Below are 17,091 nucleotides of genomic sequence, written 5' to 3' on the forward strand. Positions count from 1 at the left end.
TCTCTGCCGTTGCCCCTGCCCTCTGGAATATTCTCCCCCCAGAGGTCTGGCGGGCCCCCACCCTCCCGGCTTTCCAAAAAGGTTTAAAGAGCTGGCTCTGCCAGTGTGCATGCGTGATGTGGGCGCTACCCGTCCCTGGGCATGCTTAGCCCCTGACGACGCTCCCTGGAATTACTTGCCAAGTCTCCATCTTTCTTGGAACCTATTTATTTTTAGGATTGTTTTGATATTGCGTTATAGTGAATTTTATCTCCGTGTAAAGTGCCCAGAGTCACTTCGATGAGATGGGCGGTGACAAATTTGATAAATAAATAATAAATAAATGACAAAGTAGCAACCGTGGTGCATTGGAAATCTGCAAGAACTGGTGGGGCCACAAAACTGACAAAGTCATAGAAAAGGAAGAAGCCAAAGTGCTCTGGGGCTCTGGGATTCAAACAGACCAGCACCTGCCACACAACACCCCAGACTCAACCGTTGTGGATAAGAAAGACAAAACAGTCTGGACAGTGGACAGTGGACACTGGACCTTGCAATACCTGGAGACGGCAGAAGAGAAGAGGAAGAACTGGAGAAAATCACAGAATATAAAGACCCGCAAATAGAAGGAGGACGACTGTGGCAAAAGGGAGCAAAGGTCGTGCCAAGCGTAACAGGCGCCTTGGGTGCAATCCCAAAACATCTGGAGCACCGCCTGAAGACCCCCGGCATGGACAAAGCCACCCTCGGTCCATTGCAAACGGCGGCTTTCCTTGGAAGAGCTTCCATCCTGCCCGATACCTTTCACACCCTCACACAACATCTGCCTGTCCCGGGTCCTTGGGAAGGACTCGATAGGGGGATAAAATGCCAAATCCAGCCTAAACGTTGGGCTGACTGTGAGACTAAGGCTAACGATGGTAACTCTTATTAGCCACGCCGTGCTGGTTCCCTTTAGCCTTAGAGTGAGAGCGCGAAGAGCCCCACCCCGCAGAGGACAGCTGCCGCTTTCCAAGACTTGCCACCCGCGTGTCCCACCCACCCAGGAGCTCCGCTGCTCCTCCTCAGAAGCCTTCCTTGGGGGTCCCCTCTGGAAAAGGAGGGGCGTGGAAGCCCACCCTGACCAACGATGGTCTTTCCCGGAATTCTGTGGCACGGACACTCTGCAGCCCTCAGCTGCTCAGTCGGCGGCAGAAGCTTTGGGGCACCAGGTCAAGAAATGGCGCTCTGGGCAGAGGCTGGGCTGGAGAGTCTGCCCAGACGCCCGGCCAGTTGCTCTGCCTCTGTCTGCCGGTGGCTGCCAGCGCTCCTGACCCCAGGCCTCCCTGGAGCGGAGGCGGGGTGGGAGGGGAGGGTCTCAGGGTCTCTCCACCCGCAGCCGGGCCAGCTGACCTTCCTCGGGCGCCTTGCAGACCCTCCCGCAGCCGTTGAAGCAGCACTGCAGTCAAAGTCATGGCTGCAGTTCTTCGGCCCCTCTTCCGGGCAGGGCCCCAGGGAGCCCCGCAGCAGCCAGGGACACGCCCCGGCTTCCCTGCAGCGCAGGAGGCAGCCTCAGGCCCGAGTGCCGCAGAGCTGGGAAAGGCGGCCCCTCTCTCTCGCCCCAGCGCCTGGGCTCCCCCTCCCCCCACCTGCTTGCCCTGAAGGTGTCTTTCAACCAGCGTTTCTCAGCCTCTGGCTGGCTGGGGATCTGGGGGTTGAAGCCCACGCCTCTTCAAGTTCCCGAGGCTGAGAAACGCTGGTTTAACCCTAAAGCCGCTGAGGATCCACACTGGGGTTTGGTTCTGCCGTAGATCAGCCCAAGCCCAGAGCATTTAGCGGCCTCCGCCCCCAGCCCAGCCTTATGGTACATCGGGGCCCTTCAGCTCTTCTGGGGTCTCTCTCGAGAAGTGAGGCAGAGATCTTATTGGGTGTCTGGCTCTGAGCAGACCCCGCAGAGCCTCCCTGGCCCAGGCTTTGCTCCAGAGCAGTTGCTGTTGAGGCTACCCAACCGCGACCTGATGCGCTCCGGGCACGTGCAGGAAAGCCCGCTTTGGCTCGGCTTTCCTTGGGGCGTGTGGTCGGGACCCACTCCTGGGGACACGAGCCAGGTGTAACGAGCAGGACGTTGGCCCCTTTGGGAAGCGAGCTAGTGAGGCAGGAGAGTCCTGGGCTTGGTTCGGCTCCCTTCATGCTACTGATGACCCAGTTGTCCCCCCCATTTTCCTTTTTGCCTTCCCCCCCTTCTCCCTCCATGCAGACATCTATGAAGAAAGGCCGGCCTCGCCCTCTGTTTCCAGAAGCTGGCAACTCCTTCCGTGGCTGGGCCTTGCCTGGCCTTCTCTCAGACCCCTTCACGCACCCAGAGGGGCAGAGACCGGAAGGGTCGGCTGGATGCTCCTCTCCTCGAGGGAAGAGGGGCCCCTCTCCCAGCGTTCCCACTGGAAACAGTGGGGAACTTAGCTCTTAGCCGTGCTGGTGGCGGGCCTGCCTCTGAAGACCACCTGCCGGGAGACGGGCGGGCTTCCTGGGGCAGCTGGCGGCCGCTGGGAGAGCAGGCTGCCGGACCGGACGGGCCGCGACCGCGGCCGATCCAGCAGGACCCAGCCTTGCGTCCTTCCGAACGCCCTTCGATAGAGCGAGGACCGAAGCAGCCGTGGGAAGGCTGTGGGAGTGCAGGGCCCTTGCCGGGCCTCTTCGCCCGCACTGCCTTAGGTCTGGGCAAGGGGCCCCGGGAGGCACGGGCAGAGCCAGGACCCACCTGGAAGAGGCCCTTGGCACCGGAAGCCGCAGGCTGTGGGGCGGCACTTCTCCGTCCTTGCGCAATCCGCGTTGTCCCTGCAGAGATCCTGGCATTTTGGCGCAGCTGGGTCTGTGCAAGCACCGGGTGCTCCTGGGGACAGAGAGAGGCTCCCACTGCGCGGTTCCGGGCTCCGCGGCGGACTCGATGTGCCCTGCACGCATGCCCTGTCTGGCTTTCAAGGCCCCAAAGCTGGGCTGGCTGCAGCCCCTCTGCCTCCCTGCCCAGAAATGCCTCCCGCCGCGGTATTCAGCAGCCCCTGGCACCTGGGGCAAAGCGCCCGCCTGCTCGGAGCGCGGTCGCTACTTGTGAGTGAAGGGCATTGTTTTGATACACAATTTTACACTCTCTCATAATGTGTGGGCATGCATGTGACCGTGCACTCTTTCTTATTTACAAAGGATTAACTTGATTTGTAAAGAGCCCAGCGTTTCTTTCCCCCACCTTATCTCTTTGTTGAATGCCTGATTGCCTTCCAAGAGAGCACAGCATTCCCCCACCCCATTTCCTTTAGAAGCAATTAGCCAGATGCCCGACAGAACAAGTCAGCTATAAATTCGATTCCTACCGGGCAGGCAGAGACACCGAATTCCAAAGAAGTTACAAAGAAAGCCAGAGAAAGATAAGGAGGTAGGTATTTCCTTGGTAACCAGAAGAAAAAAGTTCAACTTAGATTCACCTCTTTAGGATCCACCTTTACTCCTCCCTGGGTCATCCCAAAATTCCCTTGTATGGGCATGAGGGGATGTACTATCTGAGTACATCTGAATATGCCAATAAAATCTTTGTTGTTTGCTTTGCAAGGTGTGGTTCTGGGCAACACTCCTGCCACGGTGTTGGATGAACCATCCAGAAGGTTCCTTGGCCAATAAAACCTCTGTTAGCTAAATAAAAGCCTCGTCTCAAGTTAATTTGGTTCTCTAAACTTGGGTAAATGAATGAACAAAGGCTAGTGCCTAACACGAGCAACCGGGACGTGTGGCGCGCGGGGAGCCCAAGCCGGGGACCAGGTTGTGCCCCCGGCACAAAAGAGGGATTTGGCTTGGACCAGCGAGATGCAAAAAAAGCAGAGATGTCACCTTGCCGACAAAGATCCGCATAGTCAAAGCTATGGTTTTTCCAGTAGTAATGTATGGCTGTGAGAGCTGGACCATAAAAAAGGCCGAGCGCCGAAGAATTGATGCCTTTGAACTGTGCTGCTGGAGAAGACTCTTGAGAGTCCCCTGGACTGCTAGGAGGTCAAACCAGTCAATCAAAGGAAATCAACCCTGATTGCTCATTGGAAGGATCGATAATGAAGCTCAAGCTCAGATATTTTGGTCACCTAATGCGAAGGGAGATCTCTTTGGAGAAGACCCTGATGCTGGGAAAGATTGAAGGCAAAAGGAGAAGAGGACGGCAGAGGATGAGATGGTTAGATAGCATCACTGAAGCAATGAGCATGAAACTGAGCAAACTCAGGGAGGCAGTGAAGGACAGGAAGGCCTGGCGCAATGTGGCTCATGGGGTCACGAAGAGTCGGACACGACTTAACGACTGAACAACAACAACAACAACAAGCGAGATGCCGGACCAGAAAGGAAGAGAAGAGGACAACACTCTTGGCCTGCAAAATGGGACGCTTGCCTGGACACAGGCCAGCAATGTGTGTGTTTTTAGAGGTCTGATGCTCTTTATACCCGAGGAATAGCGTAGGAAAGGGAGCAAATCAGACGAGGTGTAATGCGCCCAACAAGTCAGTTCGAGACTCAAGTAGCGGTATTCCTACAACATGCCAAGCTTGGTCATTATTAATTCTGGTTTGGGGTTTTTTGTTGTTGTGTTTGTAGCTTAGAAGTGCAACTCTGTTTAGTTTAGGGTTCACTGTATTATGCAGCCTCAGAAAACGAGTTAATTCCATCACCAAGTTCAGCAGGTTGTGCGAAGGGAACCAGAAAAGTTCAACCGGTCTGTCCTCCCTGGGATCAAGAGGCGCGAAGCCTTTACGGTCACGGAAGGCGCACGGCTAAATGGGGCGTTCTAGTCCCGACTCAGGCACGGGAGCCAGCTGGGCGGCCTTGGGCCAGTCGCCCTCTCTCGGCCCCGCGGAAACAGCACGGACTGACCCACGGAGTCCCCAGGAGTCCGGGCTGACGCCCAGGCACACACGGATAAAAAGAGGCTCCAGGGTTGGATGTTTCCCACAGCATCTGCTGAAAAATGCCCCGCTCGCTACGGACGAGGCCCTGCCTGCTTTCCACAGACCGGCAACCCAACCTGGGTCTAGAGCAGCATTTCTCAGACTTGGCCGCTTTAGGGCGTGCGGAGTTAAAAGGGCCGAGGTTGAGAGACACGGGTCTAGATGGGGTCACGGAGGAGATAAAGGAGACCCCTGCATGTCTAGGAAGACTTAAGGCTCCGGATCAGGAGGTAGACGCCCAATGGGGCAGAGAGCGCCATGGCCTCGGGCACAGAAACTGGTGTGCGAGGCCAGGGTTCCCCAAGGCCAATTACAGCCTGGCTGGGTTTCCTTAAGGAGAAGCAGAAGGATCGAAAATGAATCAGTCAGCCAGGCTCTTGGCGGGAGACCAACCATGTTCAGGTGCCGCAAGAGCCTGGGCGGGAGCGCTTTCTGTGGGCAAGGCTGCTCCGCACCCGACAGCCCCACCCCTGCCCGATCTCCTGCCCACGCGGCAGGGCCGGGGAAGGGGCAGGGTTAGGGCTCTCCATTTCCTCGCCCTGCACTTCGGTGCAGCTGGGAGGGGGGCCTGGAGGCCACCTCGGCGCACGGCGCGATCTGCAGGTGCCGCAGACCCGCTGCGGCTACTTCCGTCGGGGTGCCTCCCCTCCCGCCAGTGGCTGCGTGGCTGGGAGTGAGAGAGGTGCCCCGCAGGACCCACTCTGGGGGCCACCAGAGGGCCGCCACGCTCCCCTGGAGCAAAGGAGGGCTCTCTTGGACCAGTGGAGATGTTTGTGGCTCTGAGAGCCCAAAATTGCTGCCACGAAGCAAGTCCCCTCGCTGGGTCCAGTCGGTCAAAAACACCCACGCTTGTTAGCTCCCTCCGGCCTCCCAGGATGCCCTCCAACTGCCAGAGCATCCCTCCTTTCCGTTCTGGCAGAGACCCACCCAGCCTCCCCCCAGCCAGCTTTCGTTTGCAAAGACTGGGGAGGATGTGGGGCGGAGAGCTTCTTGGCAAGGAAGAGGGTCCAGCGGCCTCTCCTTTTCTGTTTCTTTTCTTTCTTTCTTTCTTTCTTTCTTTCTTTCTTTCTTTCTTTCTTTCTTTCTTTCTTTCTTTCTTTCTTTCTTTCTTTCTTTCTTTCTTTCTCCCTTGAAGCCAGGTGGGGCCGTTGCCCCCCAGGCCCGAAGGTCACTGGGGGTGGAATTTCCCCCAGGCAGAGGGGAGCCCCCCCGGAGGAAGGCTGCTGCCGAACGTTCCCTCCTGCGAGAGGGGCCGAGGGGCGGCTACCTGCTCCGGGTCGCACGCACTCCAGGCAACAGCCGGTGAAGTAGCACTTCTGGCCTGGGGGGCAGCACCTGTCGTCCTCGCAGCGGTTCAAGCAGGGGCCCCCAGTGGGGAGCACCGTCCTCCTTGGGCACAGGCCTGGGCGGGCTGCGGCAGATGCAGGAAGATGCTGGGCTGAGCCGAGCTGAGCCTTCCCAGGCCCTGGGGGTGTGGGGGGGCATGCCTGCCCCACAGCGCTTCAGCCTTGAGCCTGGCCGGGCCGGTCCCCGACTGGCCCGCGGGCTGCACACCAACGCGTGGGGTGCAGCAGAGAGCCGGGGGAACAGCTTTGCCTCTGCCCTCCGCCCCGGGAAAGGCTGGGCTGGCTCGGCAGCTGGCGGAGAGACCGAGCGCCTTTTGCCGATGTGTGCGGAAGCCCTCGCCCCCAAGAGGCCCAGAGCGGTAGCCGGGCACCCGTGGCTGTGACCCCCTGCCAGGGGATCCTCAGGGTATGGCCAGAGCAGCCACAACAGTGGGATCAGACTTTGTGAAACGTACATAAGGAACAGGCAGCGCACCGTTGGGACTGCCTGCTGGCCCCCCTGCCCCTCCCTCTCTCTTGGGATCGCAAGGGGAGTGCAGCTGTGGGTGCGGCCTGATGGCTGGCAAGGGGCACTGTGCCCCTCGCTGGGGGCTGAGCCAAGGGGCAGCTTCCCTTCCCCTTCAGGCCCCCTACCCAGCGGAGGCTGCGTGCAGATCCTCATCCGGCCCAGGGTGCAGCACTTCTCGCTCCCGCGACAGGAGGCGTCCGAGAGACAGTATCACTTGGAGGGCGGTGGCTCCTGGGCTCTCCCGTGGGGCACCAGCCAGCCTTCCCTGGGACTGACCCCGCAGACCAGAAGGCGCCCCGGGCCGTTTACGTGGCAGCTGTGAAGAGGAGGCGGAAGATGTCAGGACAGATGGGCATCTTCATGGGGGCGCCCAGGCTGGGAGGACTTCCTTGTGGCCCTCATTGGAGACCCACCCCGGGGGCTGAGGCCCCCCCATCCCCTCCTCCTCCGTCCCCCCAGAAGAAGCCTCCTTGGTCCTTCTCCGAAGGCTTCTGATGCCACTGGAGTATCAAAGACTGGAGTGCCCAAAGACCACCCCCTGTGTGTCCCTGCCCCCTCTTTTCTTCCACCTCAGGGCCCTCTTGACTTGCTGCTACTGGTTCTGCCATGCCAGAGGAAGAACCCGGGACTTGGACGGGGAGTGCCACAGCCAGAAACTCCTTTGGCGAGGCTGCTAGTCCCTGGGCACTGCAACCAGGCTCAGAGCCCCTATAGCTGCGGTGCCCGTGGGGAGGGCATTCAGGGCCCCTGGTTAGAGCAGGGAACATGAGCACCTCCCCCCCTTCTGGGGCTCATTTCCAGTGGGGCAGCTGAGGAGGCACCCACTTACCTCCCCTCCCTCGTCCAGCCACAGACGCGATCAGCCCCAAAAGGAGCCAGGAGGCCTGGGACTTCATAGTGCTGCTCAGGAGGGGCCTGGAGGAAGCCAAGCTGGCCCCCTTACCCTATATAGCTGGCCTCACCAAGAGGGTGGAGCCGGCTCCCCCAACCCTCAATTCTCTCCAGCAACCGGTGCCAAGGACTTTCCCATCCAGGCGAGTCGTGCCAGCATTGAAATACTGCCCTCCTCCAGGTTTCACTGGCATCTCCCGGGCCAGAAGTGATTGATTGGTGCTTTCATCCGGATGGGAGCAGAGCCACCAGGCCAAAGCGTTGGAAGCGGGGGGGGGGGGGCGGTGTGACTCCCGCTCTCCTGGCTATCGGGCTGCTGAGCTGATTCCAGCGGGCAGGCTTCCTCCTGAGGGCTGCTTCCTTCTGCGGAGGGGCCTGGGCAGCCGGGCTGGAGTCGCCCAAGGCTTCTGTGCAACCCGCACAGCCGCGGGGCTCAGTGGGGCCAGAACACCATTGGCTGGCTGCAGAGACATTCGTAGAGCAGATTCTCCTCCGGACTAGTGAGAAGGGCCTCGGTTTTCCCCGGGCTGCAGTGTCCTGGCTGCTGGACATTGGCAGAAAGTCTACAGCCCCGATTCCTGCCATATGTAGCAGTGGGGCTAAGACTCTCCTAAGAGCTCCCATGTTTGTCCTCTCCTGCCTGCACCGCATCTGCGGATGCTGGAATCCCTTTTCACAATATTTCGGGGGGACCCTGAATTGTCCAGTTTCTTCTTCCGGCTTAGAAGGAAGTCCCCAGAGGCTCAGGGTAGACAGTGAGGCTTGACCTTAGTTACAAATAGCCAGTTGACCTCAAACGGAGGAAAAGCCCAGCATTGCAACGGTGGCCAAAGTTCATGTCTCCCCCCCGCCCCACCCTGGAATAGGGATCTGCCAGCTGCAACTGCCTGTTGAGAAAGGTGGGGCGAACTATCCCCGCAGGCTGGAAGCAGGAACGTGAGGATTCAGCTCCTCTTGGGCTAAGCTTGAGAGCTCTGATTTGCCCCCCCCTCAAAATCGGTCAGCGTTTGGGTGGGGATCACTTTCAAACCCTGCCCCTAATGTTGCAAGAGCCTCCCGAGCTACAGCTATGACAATGACAAAGGCGCGTGACCTTTCCGGTGCCTTCAGCCAGGGCACCATTTGTAATTCCGATGTGCCAACCGATGCTGCAATGCAGTGGATGTGGATCCGGGAAGGAGCAGTAGCCGGAGGGCTCGCCAGCTCTGCCCTGGGCGAAGGCTGAATGCAATCTCGGTAGGCCTCCACCAGTACAGATGACGCTTATCTGCCCCACCTAGGGAGGGAAAATGCACAGTCGGTTGGATGAGAAAGAGATCCCCACGCCTTCCCATATCATGCAACGGCCCTTCTCACTTCCTCAAAGCGGGACTTAAACGTCCCTCCAGCCACAGCCTTGCATTCCCGCCGGAGCAGCGCCATGAAGGCTGTGCGTGGCCTCCTCCTTCTGGGTATCCTCACCCTCCTGGCTGAGCTGCCCCTTTCATTGGGGCAAAACGGTAAGGGGGGCCTGCTTTGCAAATCGCCCGGCCCCATTTAGGAAGAGCTGCTGAGAGATCTGCAAATGAAATGAAACAAAGGGGAGGGGAGGGGAGGGGAGGGGAGGGGGTTCCGTTACATTCTGTTGTCCTCCCGGTGCCTCGAGGGCCCTTGCGGGGCAGGACGGCAGGTTCGCAGCTAAGAAAGAATGAGAAGGGCCCAAGAGAAGGGCCCGTGCCCAGCCCCTGCCCCGAGCCCCTCCCTGTACTCCAGCCAAGCCGGGTGCCAAACAGTTGCCAGCGTTCCTCCTCATCCCAATCCAGGTGGCTGAAGTCTCCCACTTCTTCCACGTCTCTCCTCCCTGAAGGTTCTGCACTTGGCTGAGGAGAGCATTATCCGGATCCCCTGCTGGCTCAGAGGCCCACAGCACTGCCCCACAACCAGACCTTTCGTGCTTCCCCTTCCTTCTGTTCTGACTGAAATGCTCTTCTCAGGGCCCTATACTCAGACTCTCCCTTCAATCTGGGCACGGCCCTTGTCGCCATTTCTGTCACACATGCTTCTCCTTCCCTTTTGTCGGGCCTGTTCCTGTTTCGTTTTATTTACTTTCCAGTTTACTTTCCAGTTTTATTTACTTTCCAGTTCATCCCAATGAAATGACAACTTTTTCTGCTTGAGCTTGTCAGTCAAGGAAAAAACTCCTTTCTCTTATACAGCTTAGGATCTCTTTACATACAATTATGCCTGTATCATTAATCTTCAATCTACTATTAAAATGTTGCTGTAACACTTGGTCTCTCATCTTCTTCCTGACAAAGTGCACAGGAATATCCCTTGGTATCTCTCTCAGTTTTGCAAATTGTGTGTTGATTGCAAATACGTTATCTACCTCAGCTTCCATATCATACTCATCCCATTCCAGAAGGTTGTTTAAGGTTGAACATTTTCTCTAATGTTTTCACCAGGATCCTCTGGAACTGCTCTGAATCTCAAGCAGAATTCTTTTTCTCTCAGTTCAATTGTCTAAATCCTTTTCCATCGCTCTGTAAGATTTCCACTCTCTCATCAATTTGTTTTACGTCTCCAATCAATTGTCCTACAGGTTCTTCAGTTTTTAAAACTTCTTTCATTTCCACTTTCATCTTTACAAATCTTTCTTCCATTCTCCCTTCAGATGCAGCCAGGTCACTTTTAACAGATTCAGATACATTCTTCCCCATCTCTTCAAATATTTTCTGTAATATCTCTGGAGTAATCTGCTTTTCTGTGGGTTGCTCTGAGATCCTCATCTCCCTCCACCCAATTTTGCTGCTTTCCTCGCCATTCTTTTATTGGTAATCCAAAAGTCAAAGTGAATCAATTACAAAGGTGACAGTATACCACAAGCCTGTCTCTTTTTTCCCCCTCTTATTTCTCTGATTAGTCTTCTCGTGCTTGAAGGTGGGGACATTTCCTCTTCTCCGCTTGGGTCTAACACTTCACCGTTAGCATCGGCTGCCAGGGCTCTCCCACCCCCACAGTATGTACTGCCATGCCTTCATGGTCTCCATGTGGAGCATGTGCTGCGGTCTGTTGAAGGAGAGAGGATTGCACGGAGAGACACTCTTGCCCCATCTTCTTTAGTCCCACTTTGTCCAGGAGGACCTCAGGTTTGGCAGGCGGGGGGAGCTCAGATCCTAGGGGTGGACATACAACATGCCAGAATCCCAGAGCTGAGCACAAGGGTGGGGAAGCATGTTAGAGATTTGCATGCCAGCTACTCTAAGAAGAGATGGACTACACTGGACTCCCTTCCAAGCCAACAAACCCTCTTTTCACAACAGAAAGATGTCTCCTCCCTGCTGACCGGGGACCATGCAGAGGCTACTTCCCTCGCTTTTTCTACAACCGAGATTCTCAGAAGTGCAAGCTGTTCATTTATGGTGGCTGTGAGGGAAACGCCAACAATTTTCGGACTTTAGAGGAATGCCGTTCCGCCTGTGAAGGTAAAGGGGGCAGTGGCTCTAGTGGTTGGGTGGCACTGGCAAGGAAGTCCAAGTTGGAGGAAAAGAGGGAGCAGCTTCAGACCCAAAGATCAGTGGAATGAAGTTTTGCCAAGGAAAGGCCAGTGTAGACCCAACCTTGGGCAACATTCTGCCAAGTGGGAGAGAAGCACCATTCCGGCTCCCTTGTCTTCTGCCGGTCCTCCCAGATGGATGTTGAGTGGTGCGTGCAAAGACAGCAGCAGAAAAATAATGAAGTGCCCATTATAGTTTGTACAAGATAGATTCAAACAGTCATCACTGTTATATAGCGGTTTATTGCATGGAAACAAACTATGGTTTCCTTCAGGGGATGTTTGGATATCCCCACAAGCCACACAAAGGTAAAAGATGGCTTATTGCTATAAGAGGTGCAAGCGGTGTTCCTCCCCTCTAAAATAGAAGGCGTTGTGCCCTCTCAGTGGAGAACCGCCTTTCCCATTAGATCTTCTCCGTTCCATTCTCCTCCAGTGCCTCGAGGGCCCTTGTGGGGCAGGACGGCAGGTTTGCAGCTCAGAAAGTATGAGAAGGGCCCAAGAGAAGGGCCCGTGCCCAGCCCCTGCCCCGAGCCCCTCCCTGTACTCCAGCCAAGCCGGGTGCCAACAAGTTGCCAGCGTTCCTCCTCATCCCAATCCAGGTGGCTGAAGTCTCCCACTCATTCCGCGTCTCTCCTCCCTGAAGGTTCTGTACTTGGCTGAGGAGAGCACTATCTGGATCCCCTGCTGGCTCAGAAGCCCATAGCGTTGCCCCACAACCACACCTTTCGTGCTTCCCCTTCCTTCTGTTCTGACTGAAGTGCTCTTCTCAGGGCCCTATACTCAGACTCTCCCTTCAATCTGGCCACGGCCCTTGTCACCATTTCTTTTACACACGGCTCTCCTTCCCTTTTGTCGGCCCATTCCTCTTGAAGAAGTCATGGGGTTGTTGGAAGAGACCGCAAGGGTCATCTGCTCCGACCATCTGCAGGGTCAGGAAAAGCAGTTCAACTCACCAGCTGAGAGGTGACTGTTTTGCCTCTCCATAGCAAACAACAGCGTCTGCAGGAGAAGGGTCCCTGATCACCTTCCCTTGGGCACCCCCTAATGTTCCTAAGTTCTCATCAGGGGTCTCAACTCAGTTGTCTTCTCTCCAGAGTGGCCACTCCAAGCTCTCAGCCTGTCCCCACAAGCCATGTCCGGAAGGCCCTGTGTCATCTCTGTTGTCTTCTCTGTCCCAACCTTTGAATGTCTTCCTGGAGTGTGGTGCCCAGAGTCACGCACGGTACTGCTTGAGACTCAGCTACCTTTGCTTCCCTTTTCAAGGGCCCTCTTGACCTTTAAGACTTTCTTCCCATGGACTCGTCTTAACTATTTCTCTGGGTTTGCTATAATTGGCCTTTTAAAGATCTGTCTTTCGAATAGGACTGGTTTTTGCACTCAGGGTCTCGCCCCTTGATCTCCAATCAGTTCCTCCCTGTTAGGATGTGCTCATTACACTCGGGGCCCACTCCGCCCAGTTCTGCTCCCAGTACTTGGCGTTCAGTTTCCAGCCCTCTGGGACCATTTCCCAGCTCTCAGGAAGAAGAGCCCCTCTGTGTTTGCAGGAGCTCCCCAAAATGATCCTAAATTGAGATAAGCACACCTTTGACATCTTTAACCCTGCCTGGGTGACAGTCCCCCGGTAAGAGCTGGCGCTCAGGCCGGGGGCTCTCCTGGAGCATCGGCAGCCCCTGCCAGGAGGGCCTTTGCACACATTTATTTATTTTATTTATTTATTTCTATTTCACACTTGGACACCGCCCGTCACATACCTTGACTGATGAATGCCAGTGTTATCGGGCTTCAATTTGTTTCGTTGGTCTTATTTTGTTTGAAATGGCTTTTTGTCCTGACTATATTGTGTTTGTATTCCTGCTCGCCGCCCAGAGTTCCTTCTGGTGGACGGGCAGCCATATAAGTTTGTTTAGTAAACCAATTACACAAAGAAACTGGGAGGGCCGTGGATCTAAGAGAAGGGGGCCACACGTACGGTCCCATATAGACGGCCCCGGCCCCGCTGGGCTGCAGGAAGGCGGCGAAGACCTGGCTTTTCGCCCAGGCACCGGGACCGGGGTGTTGATGCAGACGGCAGGGGATGGTTGCTGGATGGGTGTAAGCTGTTACTGGGCCCTCCGTGAAGTTTATCGTTTTAAGTGGTTGCTTTTAACGTACTGTATTTTGCTTGCCAGCCAGAGCTCCTACTGGTAGATGGGCGGGGATATAAATTTTGTTTTACCCACATGCGTGTCTCGGAGGACATTTCCTAACAGCTGCTTACCATCCCCGTCCTTCTGGAGAGGTGACCAGGCAGCGGTTGGTGGCTTTGGACTTTATTTACAGGTAGTCCTCACTTAACGTCAGTAATTGGGACTGGCAACTCCGTTGCTAAGCGATGCGGTTGTAAAGTGTGACGTCACGTGACTCTGCCAACTTACAATGGCAGTTGTGGCAGTTGTAGTTGTGGTTGTGAGGCGAATCCCACGTGGGCACAGCGTCCCGCAGCCACACGGTCACCATTTGCAACCTCCTGGCGGCTTCCACGTTGACTGCTTTTTGGGAGCTGTCAGGGAAGGTTCAGAAATGCTGGTTGCCAAGTGCCCGAATCCCAGTTGCATGACTGCAGGGACGTTGTGACAGCCGCAGTTACAAAGAACAGTTATAAGTCTCCTTGTTCAGGGCTGTCGTAACTTTGAACAGTCGTTGCTGAATGAGGACTACCTGTATTTATACAATCATTCTTACTACAGTTGCATTGGTAAGTAACTTCAGGAGGATTGTTAGCATGAGTCTGGATCAATCACTGGATGTTAAAGATGCACGTGTTCTTCTTGGCTATCCGGAATCGACCGAGAATTCAAGACTTGTGGGTTGCTCAGCCGTGGGGGCTGGCTAGAAGAATTCTTACGCCAGACTAAAAGGAGAAACACTCATGTATTGATCCCTTAATACTGTTTTGTTTCATCAGTTCAGCATAATAAGCTAACATAAAACAAAACAAAACCGCACTGGACCACAAACCGCTGGGATGTTCTGTTTTGCAGAAAAGCCTGGGGCGTGTCCCCGGCCACCTCCAGGTACGCCCACTCCTTGTGTAGAGTACTGTACAAGCGACTGGAAATGTCCTGGGAAGCAGAAGTGTTGCCGTTATGGTTGCATGAGGGCCTGCAAGGATCCCGTCTAAGGTAAGGACATTTGCACCTGTTTAACTCCTTGATCAATCCATCTGCTCTGTCGGGGGTCTCAGATCCCACCATGGACGGGATCCAAGCAGATCAGGAGCGTGCAAAAGGCTTCTCCTGGGAGGAGTAGGCTTACCTGATCAAGCCATTGGGCAGCCCTTCCCAACATGCCGCCATCGGTCGGCAGCCACCGGCCTTGTGCTTTTCGGAGCTGTCTCGACCCTTCACCACCTGCGGGCCTCTTTTCTTCTGGCTCCTGAGTGATGGGGAAAGGGGGCCCTCAGGCAACATTAGCATTATTTGTTCTTTATTCAAAACCTTTAAGCCCATCTCAAAACCTAACTCTGGGCGGCTTTCAACCCAAGAAGAAAACAGTGTCTGCAACCATAAAAGGAACAATACATCCAAAGAGGACTGGCTCTGCTGCCCCACCGCCCTTCCCTGATGCCGCCACCAGGTCCTCGTCCCGCTCCGAGCTCCCCCTATCCCAACACTTGGGGGAAGAGCCAGGTCCTCAGGGGTCTTCGGGAGGTTAAAAGGGCGGGGGTCTGTCAGATCTCGGGGGGAGGGTGTTCCCTAGGGCAGGGCCTGCAACGGAAAAGGGAAGGGCCCTGGAGCGTGCCAACCCTACCCGCTCTGGTGGGATGGGCAGAGACCGCCAGGGAGATCCAGCCCCGCAGACATGGAGATCCATGGCTTGATTAGGTGGGCAAACCTCAAACCCTGGTTTCTGACTCTCAGAGAGGTTCTCTATCCCACTCGGTGATGGTCCTCATTTGGACACAGCCTTGCATGTGCTCCAAGGAGCCATCTTTTGAATTCTCCCTTGTTGAAAGAGAAGTTCCGGGGCTGATCTAGGGGTCCAGCTAGTACTTGGGCAGCGCAGGAGACAGTGCTGGACAGAACCGCATACCTGACTCTGTTTCTCTTCCCAGGACCCTCTCCGTGGAGACTGGGCCTCTCCTAATTGTGTCTCGTGCACCAACGTGACTCAAAGACCTTCCTTTCTCCCTGCGGCCACCATGGAGACCCTCCCCACAAAGCACACACAGGGTGCATTCCTTCCTTGCTTGCAATAAAGGTATTGGGTCCTGGCTTCCCTCTCAGTCTCTGGTGTCTTCTTCTGCCCCTCTGGAGGCTTCCCCACCCCACCTTGACACGTCTGCTCCCCACGTCAGAGAAAAGGGTGTTCGGCTGTTGGTAGGTCTAGCCCCCTCCTGTTCTGCGACACCGCCGCTGTGAGAGAGTCCAACTGATCCTGGATCTCCACCAGGCTATCAACTATTTTCTCCCGGCTCTCTTGAAACTCCTGTGACAGCTCCTGGAACTTAATTGTGGAGTGGGGTATTCCTCCTACTCCGGTTCCCACCCCAGCTCCAATTCTGAGTGCCACCAGCAAAGGAATTAGTACGGGCCCCCTCTTTTGTACATGTCCCAGGAGAGGAACAGGTAGTGGTTCTCCCTCTGGGATGACCCCTATCTGGGGCACGAGATGGACCAATGTGCAGGTTCCTGTCCAACTGGATGGTAAGCATAGGTAAGCATTTCCCCCACACAGAAAGAAGAGCCCTCCCTTTTCCAGGCAGACCTCCATGTCCATGGAGAAGGCATGTTTCAGACCCTGTTCAGCAGACCAGGCACTTAACGTCCCAGCCAGGAACATTCCGGTCAAGGGCTGGAGCGGTGGCCTCCCCTGCTCCCGTGCTATCTCCACAACTGATCGGACTTCAGCCAAGGAGGAAACCGGGGTCCTGTCACTGTGGGTTTTCCTGCAGATTCCCTTCACCACCCTTTCAGCACCCGCCATTATGTTCACCTGTGGTCGGGCAGAGAAGAGAACCTTCTTCTTGTATGATTTCTTCCGCAGAAGGTGCAAGGTCTTGTTTACCTGAAGTTCCTCATGTCCCAGTGAGCCATTTATGGCCACTTCCATTTGGCACTTTTTGTCCTCCTCTATTGTTTCCACCTCGGTTCCTTTTTCTATTTGCTCTCTTCGCACACACAGAGAGGCTTGTCCCAGCAGTGGCACCCTAACAGCCACTGGACCAAGAATGGGCAGGGCACTCAAGCCCAGCTTCTTCATCTTGTTAGGTAGGCCCTTATATAACTTTGCATCGGCACGTTGGTCCTCGTAGCGATCACTGGCCTTGGAAGCCAACTTCGCCATGGTTCCAACCCACGCCACTGGAGTTGCCTGATGGGAGGAGGAGGGCATTGGCATATAAAGTCAACAGCGTGGTGCCAACTCAGGGGCACTCTGGTTCAACAGGTCCTGAGTCACTGCCAGGGTTTCTGTGAAGTAATCCCCGTCCCTTAGCTGCCGCATGAAGTCTTGCCATGGCAGCAGCTTAAGCTTAAAGTGAGGTCCGGCTGTGGGTATAAATTTGGCCAGTGACTCCTTAAGCTCTCGGGCCTGATTGAACCGCTCGTGAAAGCGCAACCCCTCCTCAGTTTTAAATTTGGTCGCCTCGGTATGCATATTTTGGACCCAGCATGCTCCAGTTCCCATTGCTTTTTCAGAGTGACCTGGTATACAGCTTGCCCCCTGCAAGTCCCTTGCCCCATCAATGGACCATAGTGGCTCAAAGGTACATCCTGATAGATGGGCTCAGTGGTGAGATACTGTTAAGGTAATTACCATAAATTTCCTTTAAGGAGTGTGTCATTATAGTAAAACACATCTCAGGCGAAGAAGGGCGGAAAGGAATGAAGCCAG

The 17,091-nt window shown here is 55.5% G+C and overlaps 1 protein-coding gene and 1 pseudogene across 1 annotated transcript; one reads left to right on the forward strand and one right to left on the reverse strand.

Annotated features, from left to right (window-relative positions):
• Positions 1 to 1,336: 1,336 nt before the first annotated feature.
• Positions 1,337 to 9,101, reverse strand: LOC148214304 (uncharacterized; annotated as a pseudogene).
• Positions 8,930 to 15,471, forward strand: LOC148214305 (kunitz-type serine protease inhibitor textilinin-2-like). Its single transcript, XM_088153245.1, has 4 exons — positions 8,930 to 9,178; positions 10,982 to 11,143; positions 14,238 to 14,378; positions 15,311 to 15,471. Exons 1-3 carry the CDS (start codon positions 9,100 to 9,102, stop codon positions 14,375 to 14,377), a joined length of 381 nt encoding a protein of 126 aa, XP_088009371.1. The 5' UTR covers positions 8,930 to 9,099; the 3' UTR covers position 14,378; positions 15,311 to 15,471.
• Positions 15,472 to 17,091: the final 1,620 nt, after the last annotated feature.

Source organism: Python bivittatus, unplaced genomic scaffold (genome assembly GCF_059951505.1).
Source record: "Python bivittatus isolate LINGU-HERP-01145 unplaced genomic scaffold, Pbiv_v1 ctg000700_np1212, whole genome shotgun sequence".
Taxonomy (NCBI): Eukaryota; Metazoa; Chordata; class Lepidosauria; order Squamata; family Pythonidae; genus Python; species Python bivittatus.